This window comes from Barbus barbus (genome assembly GCF_936440315.1).
Source record: "Barbus barbus genome assembly, chromosome: 47".
In the NCBI taxonomy this organism is placed as follows: domain Eukaryota; kingdom Metazoa; phylum Chordata; class Actinopteri; order Cypriniformes; family Cyprinidae; genus Barbus; species Barbus barbus.
Window position 1 is genome coordinate 12,406,413 of NC_136725.1, and position 22,585 is coordinate 12,428,997.

At 37.0% G+C, this 22,585-nt stretch overlaps 1 protein-coding gene across 1 annotated transcript in view; it reads left to right on the plus strand.

The window, feature by feature from the left end:
* Positions 1-8,903: 8,903 nt before the first annotated feature.
* The window catches only part of LOC306865848 (cell adhesion molecule 2-like), a gene marked incomplete at its 5' end in the record, with an annotated part of 86,576 nt that continues 72,894 nt past the window's right edge, over positions 8,904-22,585 (plus strand). Inside the window, 2 exons of the mRNA XM_079410676.1 lie at positions 8,904-8,937; positions 15,437-15,586. Coding sequence (XP_079266802.1) covers positions 8,904-8,937; positions 15,437-15,586 — 184 coding nt within the window. The remainder of the gene's footprint in view (positions 8,938-15,436; positions 15,587-22,585) is intronic.

Here is a 22,585-nt window from a genome sequence, read left to right on the forward strand (position 1 = left end):
CTACATTTGTTTTTATTTATATATATGCTTTTAGTATTTTGTTATATACTTTTTTGAAGGCTACTTTTCTTTATACTTTTATACTTTTAAAATAACAACAACAACAATAATAATACTACAATTTATTTTCATGCAAATTCTGTTTCTCTGTCAATTTTTAATTAATAAAATGTTAATAAATTAATAAAACTACTCTCTGTCTCTCTCTCTCTTTCTTTGCCTATATTATAGAGTATGTATTCTGATCTTGTGAGTTGCAGTGTCTTATGTCACTCACAGCTGTATACTAGTAATCTTATGACTGATATCTGAGCTCATATTATCAGTCTAGGAAAAACAGAGGATCTGTAAAGTGAGAAAGAGAAAGTAAGAGATGCTGATTTTATTTTGCTCATTTATGTTCACCAGAACCCTCTGCAGGAGTGGAGAAGTAATGAGCCCTAAACACCAGCTCTTCCTGATTTTATTTCATGTTATTTCATTTGATTTTATGCTATTTATTTGTCCCTCTCACCAGGGCGCTATAGCGCGGCGAATGCTTGCGGCTACACTAAATTGCCAAATTACCATTCTGAAACAGCACAAACAGGGTATTAGCAATCAGGAGCTATTGCCACACTGCCACCACTCGAGCGCTTGAAAGGTGCAGAGTGCTGACTTCTGCTTGTGATTTGCACCGCATGCAGCCTGACGTTGGTAAAGGGCCTCGTTTTAAATATTTAAAGGGCCTGGAGGAAAAAAAAAAGGTTGAATAGATGTAGATCTATAGACACAGTACAATAAATGTGACCCACAAATTCAACTCTTGAAAGCAAACATAAGTAAATAAGATTGTAAAGACTTACTATTTGTATACATTGGCTAAAATGTAAGTATGTAGGATACACTTTATCTCCATAGTAACATAAGCTTTAGTCCTCATTTATCTGTCCTCTTTATCAAAGACCTGAACTGCCTACAGATCTGACATCGCTTTTTAAGTTATGAGTGAACATGAATGAAATGTGAAATTTACCATTTCTACATCACTATAGCACCACCACATGGATTAGCAAAAACTATCTAATACTCTACAGTGTCATTTTAAAATTATTTATTTATTAATATTTAGAATGTTTTCGTATTTTATTCAATTTTTTTCTTTGTTTTAGTTGTTTTGTTATTTGCTTTCATCATTTACTTATTTATTTATAGGGTTCATTGTTTTGTGTTTTTTTTTTTTGTTTGTTTGTTTGATTGTTTGTTTAATTGTCAGTTTTACAAATTTTAGTACTTAGTACTTTTAGTACTTTTTTTACATATTTCATTTAATTTTAGGTTTTATATTTACATTTTAATTACTGAAAAGTAAGTTTTATTTAAAAGCAACAACACTGATACTTTAATAAGCAAACAGAATATATAGGACACGAATATTATGTATCTAAGATTATGTATTATGCAAGTTTTTTTTTTCTAATTAGTAGCAATGCATTGAGGAATTGCCTTCTTTGTAAACTATACATGTTATACTGATATATAATTTGGTTTAAAATGAAGTATCTTAGAACACAGTAGTCACATCTGAAGTGTCCCTATAATGCCTTAAAATGCTTTCTTTTAAGGCGGCTCATTAGGTTTTGGAACAGCTTATATTTTGCACAGACTTATCAACCTTTTTTCACTTCCTTTTTCTCAGTCAGCTTCACCTTAAATATTAAAACCACCTCAAAACCGTTCTCACATCAGCAAAAATGTCTGCAAATGTCTGGTAGCTGAGTTAACTGATCAGTAGGCCAAGACAGATGCCTGTAATTCCCTCGCAAATAGTATCATATTGAACTTCCTCTGAGGAACACGTTCTAGAACATTGTCTGAGGAATGAGTCCTGTTCTGTAGTCCACCAATAGTGAGTGATTTCTTCAGCATGGCTGAAATCAAGTCCATTTGTTTCTCCTCTTGTTTAGGTTGTTCAGTCATCGTAATAGTATAACGGACAGCAGAATTTACTGCTAGGATTCAGCAGGAGGTCTTTTCCACTGAAACAAAAGTTTAAGACTCAAAACTGAGTCAATAAATCTTCCACACACAAACTAGCCCAACCAGGACATCCTTCATTGTTTTTAGTGTATGTGTGTGGACACTGTTGCGTGTTTGGTATAGTGTGTATCATACACGGCTGATATTTGTTCACCTACAAGTTGTCAAACTTTGTACTGAAGACCTCATTCTCTTGATCTGAGCTTTTCCCAGCATAAATAATGCAGGTGTGTTGAATTATTCACTGATGTCCAGAATTCTCAAAATGGCATACTGGGATTTTGTCACCTTTTTGGCTTTTTTATCTCCCTTTCTCCTTCCTTTCCTTCCTATTTCTCCTCCTACACATCCAGACTCGTGTAACGCATCCCTGGAGGATGCTGCTTAGTCGCTGTCACTCAAACTTTCAAAACATTATTTCAACCAAGGCCTGGAAAAGCTCAAACATTCAACCAACGATGGGTTTAAAGTGGAAGACCCTCAGCAAATCTCCCCATGGAGGGCAACTTCTTGAATTCATAGCCACTTCTTTTCATTTTGATGACACTTTGGGTTTATTTCTCCAACTTTAGACCAGAGCTAAACCAAATCTTCATTTTGTATCCTCATGAATGAGTACAAGTGATCGGATGTCGTGAGAAAATGGCGATTTTCTTCCTGTAGCTCAAATGGTAGAGCATGGCGCTAGAAACGTCAAGATCATGGTTCAAATCCCAGGGAAAGCAAGAATGTTTTGGATTGGCTTTGGATAAAAAAAAGATGTGTCTGCCAAATGCATCAATGTAAATTTCACATAAAATTGTATGATTTAATTCATAAGCATGAAGATCCACCCCTAAACCTAACCATTGTGAGGAAAGAGATTTTGAGATTGTACAAATTCAAATAAACTAGCCACCAATTTGCGAAAATGTAAAATAGTTATGAATTGCCATGAGAGTGTGTTGGTTCAAGACATTTAAATAATGGTTCAGATCACATAGCATGAGCACAACAGTTTGTTAACACCAGAGGGCAGATCAGACTTTTAGATAAATTTGATTCCTGTGACCAGAGTTTGGGGGGAATTTCAGTTGATTTTTCCAACTATCTTTCTTTTTTTTCTAGTTTTTGGTAGGCAAGTAAAACCAATGGATGTATTTATGCCTTCAGAGCACTAACAAATGATTCATAGTTCACTGTGAGGTAAATTTCACAATAGCATTTTGGATTCTGCTCAGAGGGCGAAGCTGAAAGATTTGTAAAGTTTCCTTTCCTTGTGATTTCTTTCCTCTTAGACTTTTAACACACACTTGGGTTCAAGTCTCATCGTTCGCCCGTCTTTCAACTAAGCCAATCGAATTTCAAAGAGTGTGCACTTCCCTCCTGATTGCAACAATTATCAGAAAGACCCCTAACCCCACCTGAGATTGACTGTCTGTAAAACACATAGAAACACACATCAAATGTATATAAATGCACCTTGCTGCCAGCTGCTTTGTCTTTTGGCTCTTGTTTTCAGTGGAAAGTGTTATTTGAAACATTTAGGAGCCATTTTCAGCTTCAGTCTATAGCATTGTGTCTTGTTATTGTGTTGTATACAATAATTGAGCATTATAAGCGCTCAGCTTTAATGGTATATAAATGGATAGCTTTGTTTGAGTGGATGCTTCTGGTGCACAAACATGTCAGAAGATGGGCAGAATTAGGGCGGTTTGTTTTTTCAGTCATTCTGTGGGCACGGACAGCTTGTTGTGTCTGGCTAATTGGGAGTCTGTAGCAGAAAGCTCTTCGGTCTGATCAATAGCCATTCACCAAGCAATAACATAACAGAGGATTGTGGCTCTACTCGTCTGAGACAGAACGACACGGATTCCACAAAACAATCCAACTCTTTTCTTGTGCTCATAGGACTGTCAATCTTAGTTTTACAAAAGCAGGTTTTCCACGAATACTGTACACTTGGTGTCCCATAAATAAAAAAGAAAAGCAATAGATGCACAAATCCTATTTTTTGTGACATACTTGACATTCTAGACTGTATCCAACAATTCAAATCATTCAGCAGTGTCATAATTTTGACACAATCTGTTGGTTTACAATTAATTGTTTTAAAACAATATTTCAAGTACAATGCAATATAAATTACAAAAAATATCTTAATTACAGCAATTGCATTGTAAAAAAAAAAATCATATTTAGCTGTGTACTAAACATTATGATTAATATTATTTGTATTAATTCATTAAAATTCTTATTCTTATCTAAAATTATTTTCTCATTTTTTAGGTACATTGTAATTTTGTCATTCATCCAAGTTACTGTAAGAAAAAAAAAAAAAAAATTATAAATATGTAAATGAACAATTATAAAACAACATTCCACATACACTAATAAGTCCATTCTGTTATATTTTTATTTGGTTATTCATTTTGTTCATTTTTTTTATTTGTTCTGTTTATTGTTCATTTACAGTTGAATGAAATCGAGATTTTTAAAATTTAATTAAATAAAAAATAAAAATAAAAATTCTATATATTAGAGATTGATGAACAAATTAAAAAGAGTTTTGAACCCTATTTCGTACCGAACTGGTGAAAACTGTCGTGCTGTAAATAGATGCTGGCAGAGAGTGTGACATATGAGTGTAACATGAATTTATAAATCTGCTTTTCTGCAACAACTTTTTAGGTGGTGAGCTGTGTATGCTGGAGTCACAGGTGTATTTACATGTGCAGCTGAATATTATCGTCAGTGTAATGTGAATCTCTGTAGTCCATAGTGGATGGTATTTGCAAATGACAAGCGCTCTTGACTGGGTTTCCATTTAAAGTGGCTCATTGTTGTGAATCAGACAGATACGAATGAGATTTCCACAACTGGAGGATTAGTATGCTAGTTTGACACAGTTTACACCCTCTTGAAACTGGCCTGTTCTAATCGAATGTTTTCTCCTCCTGTCCTTCTCTTTCTCTCCCTCTGAACCTGTCTGTCCTTCCCTGTCTTCCTTTCTTCCTTCCTTCCTTCCCTCCATCCTCTCCATCCTACCCCTTCCCATCACGCTATTCGATTCCAGTGGCGGCCACGAAAAACAAAGTGAGAGGTGAGTTGGATCCTCCATCTTCCCTGCTGCTTGATAAATGGGGAGACACCGTTCCCAATAAGCTGAGCTGAGATAGCTGCCTTATCACTGCTATGAGCCAGGCAGGCAGTACCACTGTCCTGTTCCTTTCCACACGGCCATTATTTTTGCTATTTACTGCCCCTCTCTTTACTGCCCCTGCTTTACCTCCTATGCCATTATTTCTTCTCTGTCATCTTTTTCAACTAACAGGAAAGCTGCTGAACTTCAGTGCCGCACAGAGCTTAGCCGCATGTTGTGACTTGTAGCATGGCTAACCTTAATGTGAAATAGCTCTAAAACATAATGACCATTTGTTTATATCACTCTGCTTGTCTGTTTTTATTTCAGACAGACTGTCAATCTGTGTATTTTTCAGTCACTCTCTCTCTCAGTAGGTGACAATAAGGTGCCTCTGAAGTGAGTCACTGAATTATTCATTCACAACACTGATTCATTTACATTAGCGAGTCATTGAATCACACATTTAACACATTCATTCAAAACAACGTGGCAATTTTAAGGATGCACCTCCAAACCCGTGCTTGCATTGTGTCAAAGTACAAGGCATATTTATCTTGTTTACTGTTTGTGGAGCATTAAACTAACTCTGAGATTTATGGCTGTATTTGTTTGTCTTTATTATGACAGTGTGTCCTTCAAGCCGCAGCCGTATAATTTCACGGTTGTTGTTTGCCACGTAGTTAGACATTAAATTTAAAAGATACTTTCACTAAGTAGTTCAGAGAGAAGCAGTGAAATATTTACAAGGGGAAGTTCACCAAGGTTATTTGTGCCATAGGGAAGTGAGATTTCTTTGATTACCCACAAATACTTGCACACAAAAACACAGTTCAAGCTAATATTTTCAACTCCACTATAAGCAGCTGATGCATTATTCACTGTTGCATTCCAAGTATTCATTGTCTCAAAAACAGATTTAACAGTGAAAAAGCTGTGGGGACAGTCAAAAAAGGGCACAATTACACCAATGTATTGTTTTGTAATTCACACCACTACTGTTTTGAAAGAGGGCAACCATATGTCCTCTTTATTCCGAACATGTCTTAATTTCTAAATTGCCTAAAACGTAAAGGTTTTGGCTTTGTTTTCATATTGACATGCCCTTCACAGGATTGATTGATTAATTGGCCAACCTACTTTTATAGAAATACAGTATGTTCGATTTTACTGTGGTTTAATAATGTCTTTTTCTGGGAAAAAAAATGACAGTAAATAAAAACTCTGCAATACAGTTTTGAAAGTTGTGAAAATTACATGATCTAAGACTTCATACGGTGCATGTCATTGTAAATACTAAGTCTATCCAATGCTATCCCACGACCAATTCGTACGTATTTTACAAGGTGCCTAATTTGTATGAATCCATACGACCTCTCCTGTACAATTTTGTATGATTTGTCTAAACCCCAGTGATGGGTCGATTTAGGGGCGGGTTAAGGGGTAGGTCATTCGTATGAATTCATACGAATTGGGGAACCCATAAAATACGCACAATTTAGCACAAATCGTACAAATTCATAATTAGCCGAATTAGCCACCTCATAAAATATGCACAAATTGCCATGAGAACAGATTGGTCTATCCCTCAGACTTATTTTCATCCCTGTTAAATTCAGTATGGCATCTAACCTGAATAAGGTCTATAAAAAATCCCGAACATTTTAGGCAATTTAGAAATCCCAGCCAGGACACGTCTGGGGAAAAGAGGACGTATGGTCACCCTGTTTGAGAACAGCTTTGATATGTTTAGTTATTTGCTATCCCAACACTGTGCAAAAATGAAAATCTTGCCTGTGCAATAGATCTGAATGTGACATTTGTTAGCTCTCCCAAAGGTCTGCCTCATTTTTTGAGGAAGAAAAACTATCACTGCAAATATTTGGAGTCAGGTAGATGAAATGAGGCCTATGTGTACAGAATGAGTGAGACGCTATCAGCGACTGACTCCTCTAAACCACCTGCTCTCCTTATGAATAATGCACAAGACTACGTACTATACACACGTTCACCTCAGATGGCAATTTTACCTGTGTACCATCTACCTGCAGCGGCACGGCACGGCATGGTATTCGGCTTGTGTGTTCGCACTCGGAGAGGAACAGAGTTGTTTTTGTCGACGCCACTTTCATAGGCACTGTTCCCTTTTGTCGCAGTAAATTACGGCATTAAAAATAGAGGAAAAAAAACACTTGCTACAATTAAGAAACTGTGATTGGGATGTTTGTTTACAATGGCAAGAGCAGCTGTACACTGGTCTAATTGTGCAAATGGAAGTGGAACCACTGAGGCCAGTTCATTTGTTGTTTGTTAATTGATTAGATTTCTCTAAATCAGAAATTGCAGTGCGTCTTCAAAACTTTTCATCCGCTGTGTCTGGGGGGATTTTGTCCATGTTTTCTGCGTTTAATCGCTTTGATTCACACAATGTGCACAGCTAGCTCATTAGACCCTTTGCAATTAGTGCTATGACTAGTTAAAGGTGATGTGTGTAATTTAATAAGTTAAATGCTTTTTCTGTTCCCAGCTTAATATCCAGAAACAACTATAACAAATCTATTTGTAGGATGATTTACAAAAAAATTGTGAACTCTCTGTGGTAAACCATCCCAATATAGCAGCATTTTCTATCTGTTTGGCTGACCCAGTGCAGATGGGGGTAGTATTAGGAAAACTGACACTAGTTTACAATTCACTGTTAAAGACAACATGGAATTTAGTTTTTCTTTCTGCACATTCTTGGATTTGTATGTTGGATTATGAAAGACATGTATAATGGTACATTCAGATAAATGTTTCAACATAAAAAGTGTTACGGTTTCTACAAAAGGATTAAGCAGCACAGCTTAGTTTTTAACATTGATTACAATAAAAGTTTCTTGAGCAGAAAATCAGCATGTTATAATGATTTCTGAAGGATCATGTGACCTTTACTGACCTTTATGATTGTTACTTGTCATATACAGTGTGACCCCTGGCAGACTGTGTCACATGAGCCTTCATGTATTGCTGTGCATCTAGCTGTTGATTGGTTCTTTATTAGACGGCAGTCCCAGGATCAGTTGCACTGCAGGACTGTGACCTACAATTTTCCCAGAAATCTGCAGGAGTCCAAGATTAGACGAAGGCAATTAATGGTCTGTAGGTGAACATGACACACTAAGCAGTCCAAGACTGGCCTGCAATGAAAAATCTTATACAATCCCCAAAATTTGTCTTAAACAGTGACATCCGCACAGTGTTCTTCTAGATTTACCAAACAGAAAACCATAATCATGACAAGGACATCCACAACACCTCCCAAAATGACAAAACAAACAGACACGAGAGCATTTTTAAGAGCAGTAATCTGATTTAACACTGTTAGGGTGTATTGAAATCAGTTGGGCTGTACTATTGAGTTCTAATCGGTGTCTTTCATCCTCTTCTGCTTAGTGTCCCAAAGCTCTAATTAACTCCTCAAACATTATTCTCAGCCCTAGGGAAACACAATGAGTGCTGAATGAAAAGAATATCAAAGATTAGCACCTCCATTTTCACTAGTGCCCCTACTGATTCCCACTGGGACGTCCACCCACGTTGATGAGAACTCTGCGTATTAATCTTACCTTGACTCACAGGAGTGTAGCTGTAACCACAGAAGTCTCCTAAAGGTGTGTTTCAGGCATTTCCAAACACCAAAGCATTGAGTTCTTGCTATTTTGTCACTATAAAATACTGGGAGCTCATCTTAAAAATGAGCTGAATTTTGTGTTTTGGTAAGATGGTCTGGGACTACGTTGTCAGCACCTGGCAAGGTTCGCCAAATTGGCACCTGTTTATGCACTTCAACCCTGGCACACAGCATCCTGGGAACATACACTTGGCATCGTACCCGAATAGATGTGCTTTTTTTTTGGCCTGGCTCTGCCTGGTAAACCTCAGCTCGAATGTGTCCTCACCTGCACTCAAAAGTAGACACAAATCCGCCATCTAAGCAAGTAACAGTGAAACAATGGTAATGTGTGTGAATAGAGTATTAGCAATCTAAGCGAGATTAGCGGCAGCCACGCTGCCGATGCTAACGGGCTATAAGCTAATAGCAGACTCGAGAAATCAAAATAAAGCTAGTGATAAGGCGCTCTGATTGGTTTTGTTTTAGAATGTTATAGGGGATATATTCACACGTCATAGAAACGAAAAAATTATAGTGTATAAAATTGTTTTTAAGATAGAAAATAGACGATAAAGAATCAACTTGATGGAGCTCAAACTCAAAACACGCAGTCACAAATCACTAAACAGTCCTAGACTAAAATGAAAGTCTGAGCTGTTTCAACTGAAAGAAACTTGCACTGACTGATCTTAAAATATATCAGTGCCTTTGTTGTATCTCAAGATGCACACCAGTAATATTTTTTCTAAGGAACATTTATAAAAATTACTAAAATGTCTTAATTGAACTATGGCCTAATCCTGGTTTAGGCTAAACCCTGTCTATGAAACCGGGTCTAAATTTGTCCAAATGAAGTTCTTAGCAATGCATATTACAAATCAAAAATTAAGTTTTGAAATATTTATGGTATGGAAATTTACTAAATATCTTCATGGAACATGATCTTTATTTTAATGATTTTTGGAATAAAAGAAAAATCAGCAAGTTTGACCCATACAGTGTATTGTTGGTTATAGCTACAAGTATACCCATGCAACATATGACCCTGTGGTCCAGGGTCACAATTATCATACCAAGAGTGTTGATGGGCAGTCCAACAGCACTCAGACATTAACAGTTTATCATTATATTTTTTGGTGTTTGTGGCGTTCCAGACCAGAGTATGTGAGCGGTACAGATCGTGATTTGTTTAAATCTGTTTAAATGAGCAAAAAGTATCACAATAGCTGATTTGTGCTGAAAAATATGGGCCGCTTGTCTTCTGTCAGCGTGGTCAAGGCTAAAAGTCAAGGGCATGACTACCTCCAGGCTGGCCTCAGCGTCTCAGTGAGCTAAAGCATACTTGCTAAAGGTCATCTTGTTACTGTTCTCTGCTGAAAGGATACAGAGATACGTGGACTTGAAGAGGCAAGATTCATGTTTTGCGTCATATCAAATGTTGTGAGAGCCTCTAAACATTAGCAGATTGTGGGTGAGAAAGAGCTGCAAAATGTCAGCTGTGTGGCTTCAATTACATTTTATAATATGTCTGTTAGAAGTGTGAAGCGAGGTGTTGTCTATTGTTTTAGTAGATGTAGACTTTGTACTTGTAAAGTCTTCATGTTTAAAGGAGTAAGTAAAAAAGACATGACATCATCTTAAGTGAACTATTCCTTTAATATTTCACACAATTATTTTGCTAATTGATATTAAAATAAGGAAAATCTTGGAAATTAGTCGTATGTCAGTTCCTTTACGTCACATGAGACATTTTCTCTTTGTTTTCTACCTCTCAGTGGGAGAGATATTGAGGACGTTTAGGGGAGGCTGGAGCTAATTTTATATTTTGCTCGTTGAGTTTAGAGACAGGGAGGGACGTACTTACAGGAAGGAGAAACAGAGGGGACGAGGCATACATACAGAGAGAGAGCTCAAGCAGCATTAGACAGGCCTGATCCCAGGAGAGATCCGTTTCAATCAAATGCCTCTGACCAGAGAGAAGGGCTCACCTCACCGCTCTATTAATTCGACACATGAGCTTACTGGTGTTGATCAAATCATCGCAACACACAGAGTGTACCAAGAGCTGGATCACTAAACAGAAAGAACTAGATACAGTAGATGCAAAAACTGCCTTCTTTGAATAACCTTTTAGTTCTCCCACAGAGAAATGAATACAGAGACTATTTATTATTTCAGTTTCATCAATGATGGCCTCGATAAAAATCACAACCAATCAGACAATTTAATATCAAGTAGCGTGTAATATGTATATTAGTTTACCTCATTGTTATGATTTTACACTCAATGTCACTTGATGTTTTTAACCCATTACTTTTAGCCCATGCTTCTGCAATGTGATGTATTGAGTAAAACTTAATATTTTCTGAACAGTAAGATCAGGAATGCGCATTACAAAGTAAATGGATTCATGTACATTTAAAATGAACTAGTTTTAAATCTTATTTAACTTAATTAACTGTTTCTTCTAAATACTGCCTAGCAAAGAGGTCAAATGAATCCTAAAATGATACGATAAATCTATAACTTTACTTCACACTACGTGAATTACTAATATTAGTTCATTGTTTAATATGTGTAGTTCGGTGAATGGAGGGAATGAAGAAGTCAGATGTTTTTTTTTTGGTTTGACCTTTCAAATACGTACCGTATGAAATAGCATTGTGCATTATGCCAGAAACAGCTTTATTTTTCTGTCATTTATTAATTGTTCTTCAAGTTCATGCTACCTCAGAGTTGAACATTTGAACTGTTCTTCAGCTAAGGATATTTACTCCATTTTGAAACCTTTTTTTCCCTGTATGTTTTAAAGTATTATGCATTGTGGGTAGTTTCAGGTGTCTCTCAGCAGTTGTTTGCTATTCATAAGCACTCTTAGCTGGAAATATGCAAAATAAGAGGTATTTCTGAATAGCTCTTTGCATTAATGGTAAAACCTGTCCAAAACTTAACATATTTCCAGTGCAGAGTGAGTAGGATGGACTCTTTTGAACAACAGCATGAATTGTCCATGGAGGACTTTAAAGAGCCTGTCTAAGGCCTTCAGTTGTATTTCCTTCTGAAACTGCTGTACACAATTTTATACATTTATTTATTTATTTATGGTCCAGACTTACCAAAGATGCTGCTGACATACATACTCATAATGATCAATACCAGACTCCTAATTAGATTTGTATTTTTTATTTTTTTCTTCCTGAATGGTCACACCTCAGTGATCATCTTCTGCATTCACACAGTTTGGGCCCTCCTGGGATTTCTTTAGTTGACACATTTCGTTAATCTTAATTGTTTGTTATCAAGCATATGTGTAAAAATAGAAACAGATTTGCGCCTACAGTTTTGGTGCAGTTTCCCATGACTGATTTCCCATGGATCTTGACCCTTTCTCCTGATTATAGAGAGAAGAGTGATGAGGGATGGGGATGAGAAAATGAGGCAGGAGAAGATCAAGGAAGCAGAGAGAGAACTAGAGACAGGGGCTGGCAGGCCATGCTTCATGCAAAACACAGATGAATAATGTATCCTGCCTACCTGGAGTAATACAGATCCATTTCTTTGTCTCTTTCTTCTTCCGCCTGTAATGCTGTAGTCTGTAGGAGACCTTAATCAGGTAGTAAATGACCTGCTCTACTGTCTCATATGACCCCAGAGCCAGAGAAGCGAACCATGGGGTCATGTTTTGGCTGGTTGGCATGCCGTAACTAATACTATTTAAACTCAGAAAAGGGTTCAGATTATATAGTTAACCATTCAAAATCCATGTGCATTATGACCTGATGGAATATACAACACATGTATTGCTAATATTTAATTTTAATTTACTAAACTCTCAAAATTCAGTTTGAGTCTTTTTGAATTTAAAGGGATAGTTTCCCTAAAACTTAAAATCTGTAATCATGTACTTAAAATTACCCGTATCTCATGTTTTCAGATTTCATCATACGTTATCTGCAGGTTTGTTGCAAGTAAATAATTTTGAGTTGTATCATTAGTATAACAGTGCTAAGCTACAGCACAATAGCATAATATTCTCTGCTCATAATAATCAAGACCGTGGAATATGCAACTGTTTCTGTCTCACTAAAACAAGCGAGGAAATTAAATAAATCCCAGATCGACGCCTCCTCAGTGTTTGTGTGTGTATGTAATATGACTGCCAGAGGCACGGAAAAGAAATAAGCGCCACAGCTGGCCAACGTGCTCTTCTGTCAGGAAGCCTGTGGAGAGGCCCTTAGCAGCTCTCCCTCTCTGTCTCTCTCACTCAATCCTTCTTGTCCTCCTGGTTCTCTTATGAAAGCTACACCATATCTGGACAGCCTCTCAAATCAGGCTAATTGTGACACTCTGCAATTAGCAGCGAACAGAAAAAGATGCGAAATTTGCAGAGTTGAATTGAACCAGATACCCGTCGATCTCTATTTCTCTCATCAGCCACCAATCTGTGCTCGCCATGTCCTAATCATGCGCTAAATCACATCTTTCCCATTTTAATCCATGACTTCTGTGAGTGCTTGGTTGCTATTTTCATAATTTCGCTTTGAGTTAGGACTTAAAAATTACTTCACATTCAAAACTTGCCTGTTTAATACACGGCGTTTCTCTTCCATCGTGTCTTCGTCCTTCTCCTTTGCCTATTACATCACATTCAAACATTTTTCATCTCTCCTGACGTCCCATTGTCTGGCAGCGGTGGTGCTGGAGATGTTGGCCTCTGATCTGTGAGAGTCATCACTTCTTCACTTTAAATAAATACAGATTATTCATCTATCATGTCCTCTCCAGGGTTGTCTGTGTATATATATATATATATATATATATATATATATATATATGTGTGTGTGTGTGTGTGTGTGTGTGTGTGTGTGTGTGTGTGTGTGTGTGTGTGTGTGTGTGTGTGTGTGTGCAATTTTTCATTAGCTCCCCTCCCTGCACAAGGTGATCTGTTATTGCCTGTCTAACCCTGGGGTGCTGTGATGGATGTCAGTTTGTGAATTATTTCTCACTGAGCTAAACCTTTATTCAGTCTTCTGCTCAGATCGTAGTAAGCAAGTGCTCATGTGACCCTTCTCTGTTGTTTGTAGGTGCTTAGGGGACATCCTTTTTTGTTTCTGTTTTGGATAGTGTAGCAATGTATAAAGTGCCATTCACACAGAATTCATTTTCAAACCAAGCAGGTTCCAGTTGCTCAATATGGCAACATTTAAAGGGATAGTTCACCCTAAAATGAAAATTCTGTTATTAATTATTCACCCTCACGTCGTTTCAAACTGTAAGACTTTCGGAACACAATTCAACATATTTTTTATGAAATCCAAGAGCTTTTTGACCCTGCATAGACAGAAACACAACTGACACTGATGACACTGATGGTTCAACCATAATGTTATTAAGCTACAAGTGATGGTACTTTCATTAATGCATGTCGAAGACTAACACAGAAGAGATGAAATTGGTGAATAAAGAGTACTTTTTGTTTTCTTTGCGCACAAAAAGTATTCTCGTAGCTTCATAAAATTAAGGTTGAACCACTGATGTCACATAGACTATTCTAATAATGTCATTACACCTTTCTGCGCCTTGAACATGGTAGTTGCACTGCTGTTTATGTAGGGCCAGAAAGCTCTCAGATTTCATCAAAAATATCTTATGGGTTTGGAAACTCACATAACAGTAATTTATGGAATTATAATTTTGGGTGAGCTATCCCTTTAATAATTCTGAATTCATGTAACATGTTATTGTTTGTTTACCTTTAAAAAAAGACCATCGGGGCGCCATGACTTTGAAGTTGTTGTTTTTTCTCTTTCTTTCTTTTTTAAGAGTAATATTATATAATAAGAATATTTCTAATAAAATTAACTCAGGGAATTTTTGACAAAAAAAATCACTGACTTTTAAGAGAAAATGAAAAATTGAATGCTGCAAATTGACTCAGGGTGTCAGTTCAAAAACAATGAGGTATCCACAGCACCTTAACAGCACTGTGCTGACTTTGCAGACTAAAAATAAAAAAAACCTTAGTTTTATTCTGATGAGTCTTCAATTCCTTTAACACCTCCAGGTAGAACTCTTGCCACAAAAGCATCTGGTTGCTTTTGAAAACAGACCTAAAACTTTATTCACAGATCTTTAGCAGTTGCCTGCTCTCCTCATGTGTTTCTTACTCAATTATGATTTAGTGTTGAGTGATGTCAGTAACTTTCTTCACCTTCTACTTTTCACCCACGTTTAGATGTAAATAGCTCTCTTCCACTTTGCCTTTCTGGAACAACTCTTCCACAAACCAAACCACATATTCTGGGGTTCAGCAAAATGCAATGTAGCCAGAGGTTGCGTTACAAATAGTCATTATCTGTCACTTTGACTGACTGGGTTGTATATTTTCCATCGTGGTCTATTTTTAACTGTCAGTTGAACATTGTAATGCTTGGTGTTTTTTACGTGGCATTAATATTACAAGAACTTCTGTGAAAGAGCTCTTTTACTCTTCCCAGATGCTGCTGTGTTTTGGCTTTTTCACTGTTTTCTTCATTCTTTCTATTCATAGATTCATGTAGGGCGCTCATGCTAAAGGTTGAACGCTCCGTATGTTGCTGTGGTTGTGCCTGTCTCTCACACACTTTGTCTGTCTCTTCTAGGTGCCCAAGGCCAGTTCCCTATCGTCCAGAACATGACTGTGACAGAAGGAGGAATAGCCAACTTGACCTGCCGTGTGGAACACAATGACAACACCTCCCTCCAGTGGTCAAACCCTGCACAACAGACACTCTTCTTTGGGGACAAGAAAGGTGAGTGATCGCCACTAAACTCATATCTTTGTGTTATGTGTGTTATTAGGTGGGTGATGGAACTCAGCTGGAGGAACTTTAAAGGATTGTGCTATTTTACTACTGCATAGATGGGTTGCAGTGACAGCTGACAGATTGCTGACAGCTAGTACATTAAGCCTTAAAAGTTATGTATTTAACTTAATTATGCTACCTCCTGATGCCTTGTTTTCGGTCTAATTCTATTGTTTTAATGCAAATAAATCCAAGGTGGTAGACAAGTTCAGTGAAAAACAAAAATCAAGATGGCAGATAAGCTGAGTGACAAAATAAATCCAATATGGTAGACAAGCTCAGTGAAAATGTAAATCCAACATGGCAGATAAGCTCAGAAACTAAATAAATAAACACAAAAATGGCGGAGAAGTATGAAAATGGCAACAAATGCTCTTTTGTTGGTTTCGGTTGCTTCTATTGTCCTCATTTGTAAGTTGCATCAGATAAAAGTGCCTGCTAAATGACTAAATGTACTGCAATGTCATTGAAAGGCTCAGTGAAAAACTAAATCCAAGATGGTGGATGAGTTGAGGGGAAAAATTCAATCCAACAAGCTCAGTGAAAATGTAAATCTAAAATGATAGATAAGCTCAATAAAAAGGTAAATAAAAAATCTAATTAATCGAAGATGGCGGAAAAACCGAGGTTAAGCTGATTGAAAACATAAATGCAACATGGTGGATAGGTGAAGTGACAAAAAATTAATTAATAAATCCATGATGGTGGAAATACTCAGTGAAAAAAATGAATTAAAGATGGCAAACAAAACAAGAGAAATGACATTTATAAATTGTTATTCATCCAATACTGAAAAGTATCAATAAAAATAGAGAAATTGACATTTGAAAGGGCCTTGTATATTTATGATTACTAGAGTATTTAAACAATATTCTCACTCTTTCTCTCACTTCTTTCTCATTTCATGACTGTTAGCCCAGCTAATAGGGAACATTTGCACAATTTACACTAACGTTTTCTAAAGGTTAGGTAAATGTCAAGAGAAAACATGCTCAAAGTAATATTTATAGAACATTCTTATAACATTTAAATTTAATATGCATTCTCATCTCATTGCTGAAAGAAAATATTCTTAGAAGAAGATTCTGGAGACATCCTTATGATGTTATTGATATGTGCTGAATGTTAACGTACTTGGAATATTGCAAATAAACATTCAAAGAATGTTGTACTTTGAGTAACAAAGGTTAGAAAAAATCTGTACTAACTTTTTAAATAATGTTCTAAAGAAAACTGGACAAAATATTCCAAATTACTGTTCCCACAATGTTTTCAGAACATGCATTTGTTAGTTGGGAGGGTCTTGCCTTTGAAGGCTACCATAGGCAATGAGGAAACCCACTAGGTTTTGGAAGAAAGTCTCAGAATCACATTTTTATGTACGAAGATTTACAGCTGTATCTCATTGCCTGAGATAAAGAGTGGAATACATCATCTGGTTTTTCTTCCCCTCCAAGCTGGATGTTTTCAAATGGCTTTGTGTTCACCTGTTGTATGACTTGTTGGCTATAAATTTCTGTAGAGAATCAATATTAGTCCGGGCAAAGCTTTATAAGACACACTTTTACCCGTAAACACCCTTAATCAAGAGAAGACACAAAATCAACAACTAGACAATCTCCCAGACTCCCACACATACAATCATGAGAGCGCATACATGCACATACACCAGAAAGTGGGACAGCGGCTTGGTTAATGTTGTGGAATACTAACAGATTACATTTGATAAATGAGGTATGGGAGGTGAGCCATTTAAAGGACTCTCCACTGCAGCGTTAAAGATATCTACTGTTCCCAGATCAGATCAATACGGAGCAGGAGTGTTATCACAGGCTCAGCAAATGCCCCGTTCATTATGTCAGCAGAGCTTTTCGCATGGAAGTAATCATGGTACGTATTCGATACACCCGGCGGATTGGATTTTATAATGATATTGTGGCTCTCCATATCTGAGAATTCCCCAGACCGTTTGTACGGAGATAATAAATGTCCTTTGATTTATAAAAGATCCATGTGTCAAAGATAGCTTAGTGTTTCCTGGCCCACACAGACTCAGACGTGAATGGTGTGATCAAAGAATACATGGAAATAGAATAACAATTAGCTTTGAGTGGCTGATTTATTCGTTCAGTTGATGACTTTGTGCTCAGAGGCAGCTGACTTCCATCTCTACATAGAGCCGCTTTATGCTGCCTTCTCCCAAACTGTCAAAAACATGAAATCCCAATGAGTGATTTAGAATGTTCTCTCCGATTTAGAAACATTTATTTTTGACTTGTTAGTTCTTTGTCTTGAACAATTTTATCACTCAGAGAGGAAAATTCTGTCTTCATTTAAATCTGCCTCATGTCTGTCTTTCTTCTGTGGAAGGCAAACTGATTTGTTTGACGTCTTCAGAAGTTTCAGGCGACTCGTAGTTTTGCATCCGCAATGAAAGTGCAAAATCTGTGCAACTTGGCATAATCACAATCAAAATAACCTCAAGATCTGTGTTTTCAGTGTCTCAGAGTTTGTTTAACATTTGACAGTTTAGACACCATCAAAATTAGTATTCTAATGTTATGGTTGTATTATATTATGTTATATTATATTTGTATAAATTGTTATGTTTTACTGTCAAATACTACAATAGTCATTTTGTCTTATTTTGTTTAATATTTTTTGTAGTGGTGGTAATATTAATTAATTAATTATTAAACTATATTGTTTTATTTACGGTCAAATATTACAATAGTCATATTTAATATATTTATTTTTTTAATTAGTGGTAGTAGTAAAATAATAATTATTATTAGTAGTAGTATTAGTATTATTAAACCAGATTTACAGTCAAATATTAAAATGGTCAAATTTAATATATTTAAATTATAATCAGAACCTACTTTGTGTTTAATATGCAGCTATGTGGAGCAGGATTTTACCAAATAAGAGTTCACAGGGGGCGGGGCATTTAATACCAGAATTTTTAAGTGACTCTTCTGGTTTCAATTGAATCAAAAATTGTGACATAATGATTTTTTTTTTTCTTCCAGTTTGCCCATCAGTTTGTTTGTTGTTGTTTTTTAACCAAAGAATTAACATGTGGATATACTGTAGTAACACACAATGGAAATAAACAGGACCACCATTCCATAGCATTTACAGTAGTAGCAGACATTTAAAGCTCATATTTTTGTTAAAACACACATAAATTATCTTAAATACACATCTTTATGCTTTCATTAGCTGTTGTAATGCCACACTCATTATTAACGCTAGAATATTTTCTGTGGCAGATGAAGACAGTGTTTCGTCAGCTCTGCAATTTAACTCCTCACCTAGGCCCAGCGTTTTTCTGCATCAGTCTATAGTTAATTTGTGCAGATATGCTCTCATGCTGTGCCAACACAGCGTTTCCCACAATTACATCCTCCTGAAGCTGGTTCTGTAGGAGGAGCTTTGATTGGCCGAGCGGCACCTGTGAGGGCGTCCATGTGTGTTTTTATGCAGGAGAGGAGGGTTGTTTGGATATGCTGTGTTGACTGCAGTGAGGTGTATAGGCCAAGTTGCTCAACCGCAAGAAAGTGTTTCTCATGCCAGAGCGATGGCTTAATTATTAACACTACGAGCCTCAGATCTGACCGAAAACTTTCACATTTGGGAAACAGTGTAATAAGAAACGCATCAGGAGTGAAGAAGAGGAAGCGATAACGGGGGGTTGTGAAATCCGCCTGCTAGGGATGGCGTCTGATTTGATTTAGAGCTTGGTGCAATCTAGCTGAACCAGGAGGAAATTTCTCTAGTTTGTGCCAGGAGCTGGTTGAATAGTTTATCCTTGAAAGCTGTCAGTCTATCTGATCTCAGTCCTCACTCAGTTACTCACAAATTTAATTGTCTACGCCATATGGATCAAACTACAGTTTCAGTTTTGGCTCTTCTCAGCAAAAAAAATTATTCTTACGTAGTTCTAGAAACGAAATGCCTGTTCATATCAAAATGAATGTCTGGGGCAAAAGTTTGATTAACATTTTAATTTGAATAAAGTCAGTGTATATGTTCACATGCAAAGGAATTTTATGAAAAATCAAACTGATTTATTTTATTCTATTTTGTTTTATTTTTAAAAAATCCCTCAGAAATTTCTCAAACCAAGAAATGTAAAATAACTCAAAACAAATAACTTAAATCAAACATGAAATTTTGAGGTACAAAAACTGAACTAGTATTACCCTCTTGCCTAAGTTTGCTCCAAAACATATAACATATAAAATAATGAATTTCAATAGTTACTCTCCACATCCATTCTAATGCAAAGCATTCTGGGAATTAAAAAAGTCCCCTGACCAGTTTTAGTTAAAGGCAATAAAAATGAATTAAGTAGTTCCAACAGAAATAAATGAAGTTACAATTTACTGTTTTAAACAAATTTAAGTAGATTGTTTTCTTTTAATTAGCTTATTTTAATTTAACAAGCTGGGGGGGGGGGGGTTGTTTTGTTTTGTTTATAAGTGTAAAGTCAGGATGAGTTTGTTGCAAGCGAGCAGTTAGTTGATTGCTGTACTTATCATAATTTACGTACCAAGTTTTGAGGTTGGTATGGTGATTTAAAGGAACACTCCACTTTTTTAAATTAAGCTCATTTTCCAACTCACCAAGAGTTCAACAGTTGAGTTTTACCATTTTCGAATCCATTCAGCCGATCTCCGGGTCTGGCGGTAGCACTTTTAACGTAGCTTAGCATAGATCATTGACTCTGATGAGACCGTTAGCATCTAGCTCAAAAATGACCAAAGAGTTTAGATATTTTTCCTATTTAAAACTTGACTCTTCTGTAGTTACATTGTGTACTAAGACTGACGGAAAATGAAAAGTTGTGATTTTCTAGGCCGATATGGCTTGGAACTATACTCTCATTCCGGCGTAATAATCAAGGAAATTTGCTGCCGTACCATGGGTGCAGCAGGTGCAATGATATTACACAGCTCCTGAAAGTAGTCCCCAGTTATATCATATCTAGTTACCTATCTGGGGACTATTTTCAGGTGCTGCGTAATATCATTGCACCTGCTGCACCCATGGCTGAATGGATTCGAAAACGGTAAAACTCAACTGTTTAACTCTTGGGGAGTTGGAAAATGAGCCTATTTTCAAAAAAGTGGAGTGTTCCTTTAAGTGTTTCATGAGTGTTTTTTGACTTTTGAGTGTTTATGTGAGTTTATGTGAGGCAGTGTTGTGGCATTTTTTTTTTTTTTTGCCTAAGAGAGCAACCACTTTTATCTCCATGCAGATTTTTAATAGAAAACTTGATTGAAAACTTGATTGAAGCACATAAGATTGAGCAATATAAAACAGTGTAAACAAACTGAACAATTTGCATAGCCCCAAAAGTCTGCCTGTAGCCCTTCTTTAAAGATGGTCTATTTGTGTCCCAACAGTTTTGTCCCTCTCATATCACCCGGTTAGGATGTGTGAAGCGTGTGTATGGGGGAAAAGTGCTCCATTGTGCTGCTCTTTACAGGTTTTGGATAGTTTTGCAGCCTCAAGGAAAGTGAAAATGAGGGAAGGGAGATAGGGAGATTTCAGACATTTTGTGCTTGGCCAAAGGGGGTTTGTGGGAAATATTTACAGCTGCTATTTTTTTCATCATCTGCCAGTGAAGGCCCACAGAGTCCATGCACAGGTACAGATGTGCGTCCTCTACAAATGGCGCTCAGGTAATCACTGCGGTCCCTCAATTACACGTTTGTTCTGCACATGTGAGGTTGTGCGCTGTCCCACACCGCTCTCGGACTCGAAAGTGATGTTAGAGGACAAGGTGCCCTTGAGAAAGGGATGTAATTACTAGAGTAAAGAGTGTGTGGCTGTAGACCACAGGCCTTCGATCCCGTGCCGCTGATTTTTGCCACAGACTCAACAGAGAGAAAATGAGCAGGATAATTCCTCTCGGCATCTACAGGTGCTCCATTATTCTCCCACTGCCAGTTCACATTACTATTCCTTCCATCTCTTCTTTGTGTTTCTGCTCCATTTTTAATTGCTTTGCATGTGTGCGCAGCTCTCGGTGGCAAATCGTGTTTGTAACTGAATGCGTAGATGTGATATGAAACACCTACAAACAAGTTGTTTGGTGCAGGCCTTGCTGGAAAAACCAGTACATACCTGCTTAAGGTGGTTCATCAGGCGAACCAACTTAGTTAACCAGTTTAGCAAAGAACTGCTACCAGGTTACCACTACTGCCAGTTTGGGGGGCAGGGATTTTTGTGACAGTGTAAATGTCTTTCCTGTCAGTTTTAATCAATTTAATAAATTCTCGTCGTACATACATAATAAAGTATCGATTACTCAAAAATAAATATTACACATTTTTTAGTCTAACTAGCGTAGCATTATTGGCTTCAGGCTGTTGCAGTTCTGTTTCTGTGGTGTGTAACATTACACAGTCCCATCTCAATACATCTTTTATCCATTGCTTTTTCTCTGGCTGTCTGTCTTTTTCTCCCATCTTCTCGTTTCTTTTCTCCCTCTCCCTCTCTATCCTGTTCTCTTTTATCCGTCTTTCGGTCCAATGAATAAAATTAGCTTCTCTCGCTCCAGAATATCTTCAGTGTTCATTCCACAGCGAGAGACCCGAAGAGAGCAGGAGCAGGAAAGTGTGATGGAGAACAAGTGTGCCATCTTTCTATTCATCTATCTATCTGGCCCTTCCTGGCCTTGTCGGGCGTTAACTCTGTGTGTAATGGTGCGTCATCAGCCAAATCCCTCTCCATTTAAAAAGACAATTTTATGGCTCTACAGCATCTGTTTATTACAAATATGGGTTTATTATGAGCCGAGACCTCATTTATTTCCAGTCTGGCTCATATCGATGCATCGCCCCGTTCTTACTCTTTCTCTCGCTCACTTTTCCCCTCTCTTATTCACTCTGAAATTGATTGACTGTTTAATTCGACATTTAGCAGCTCACG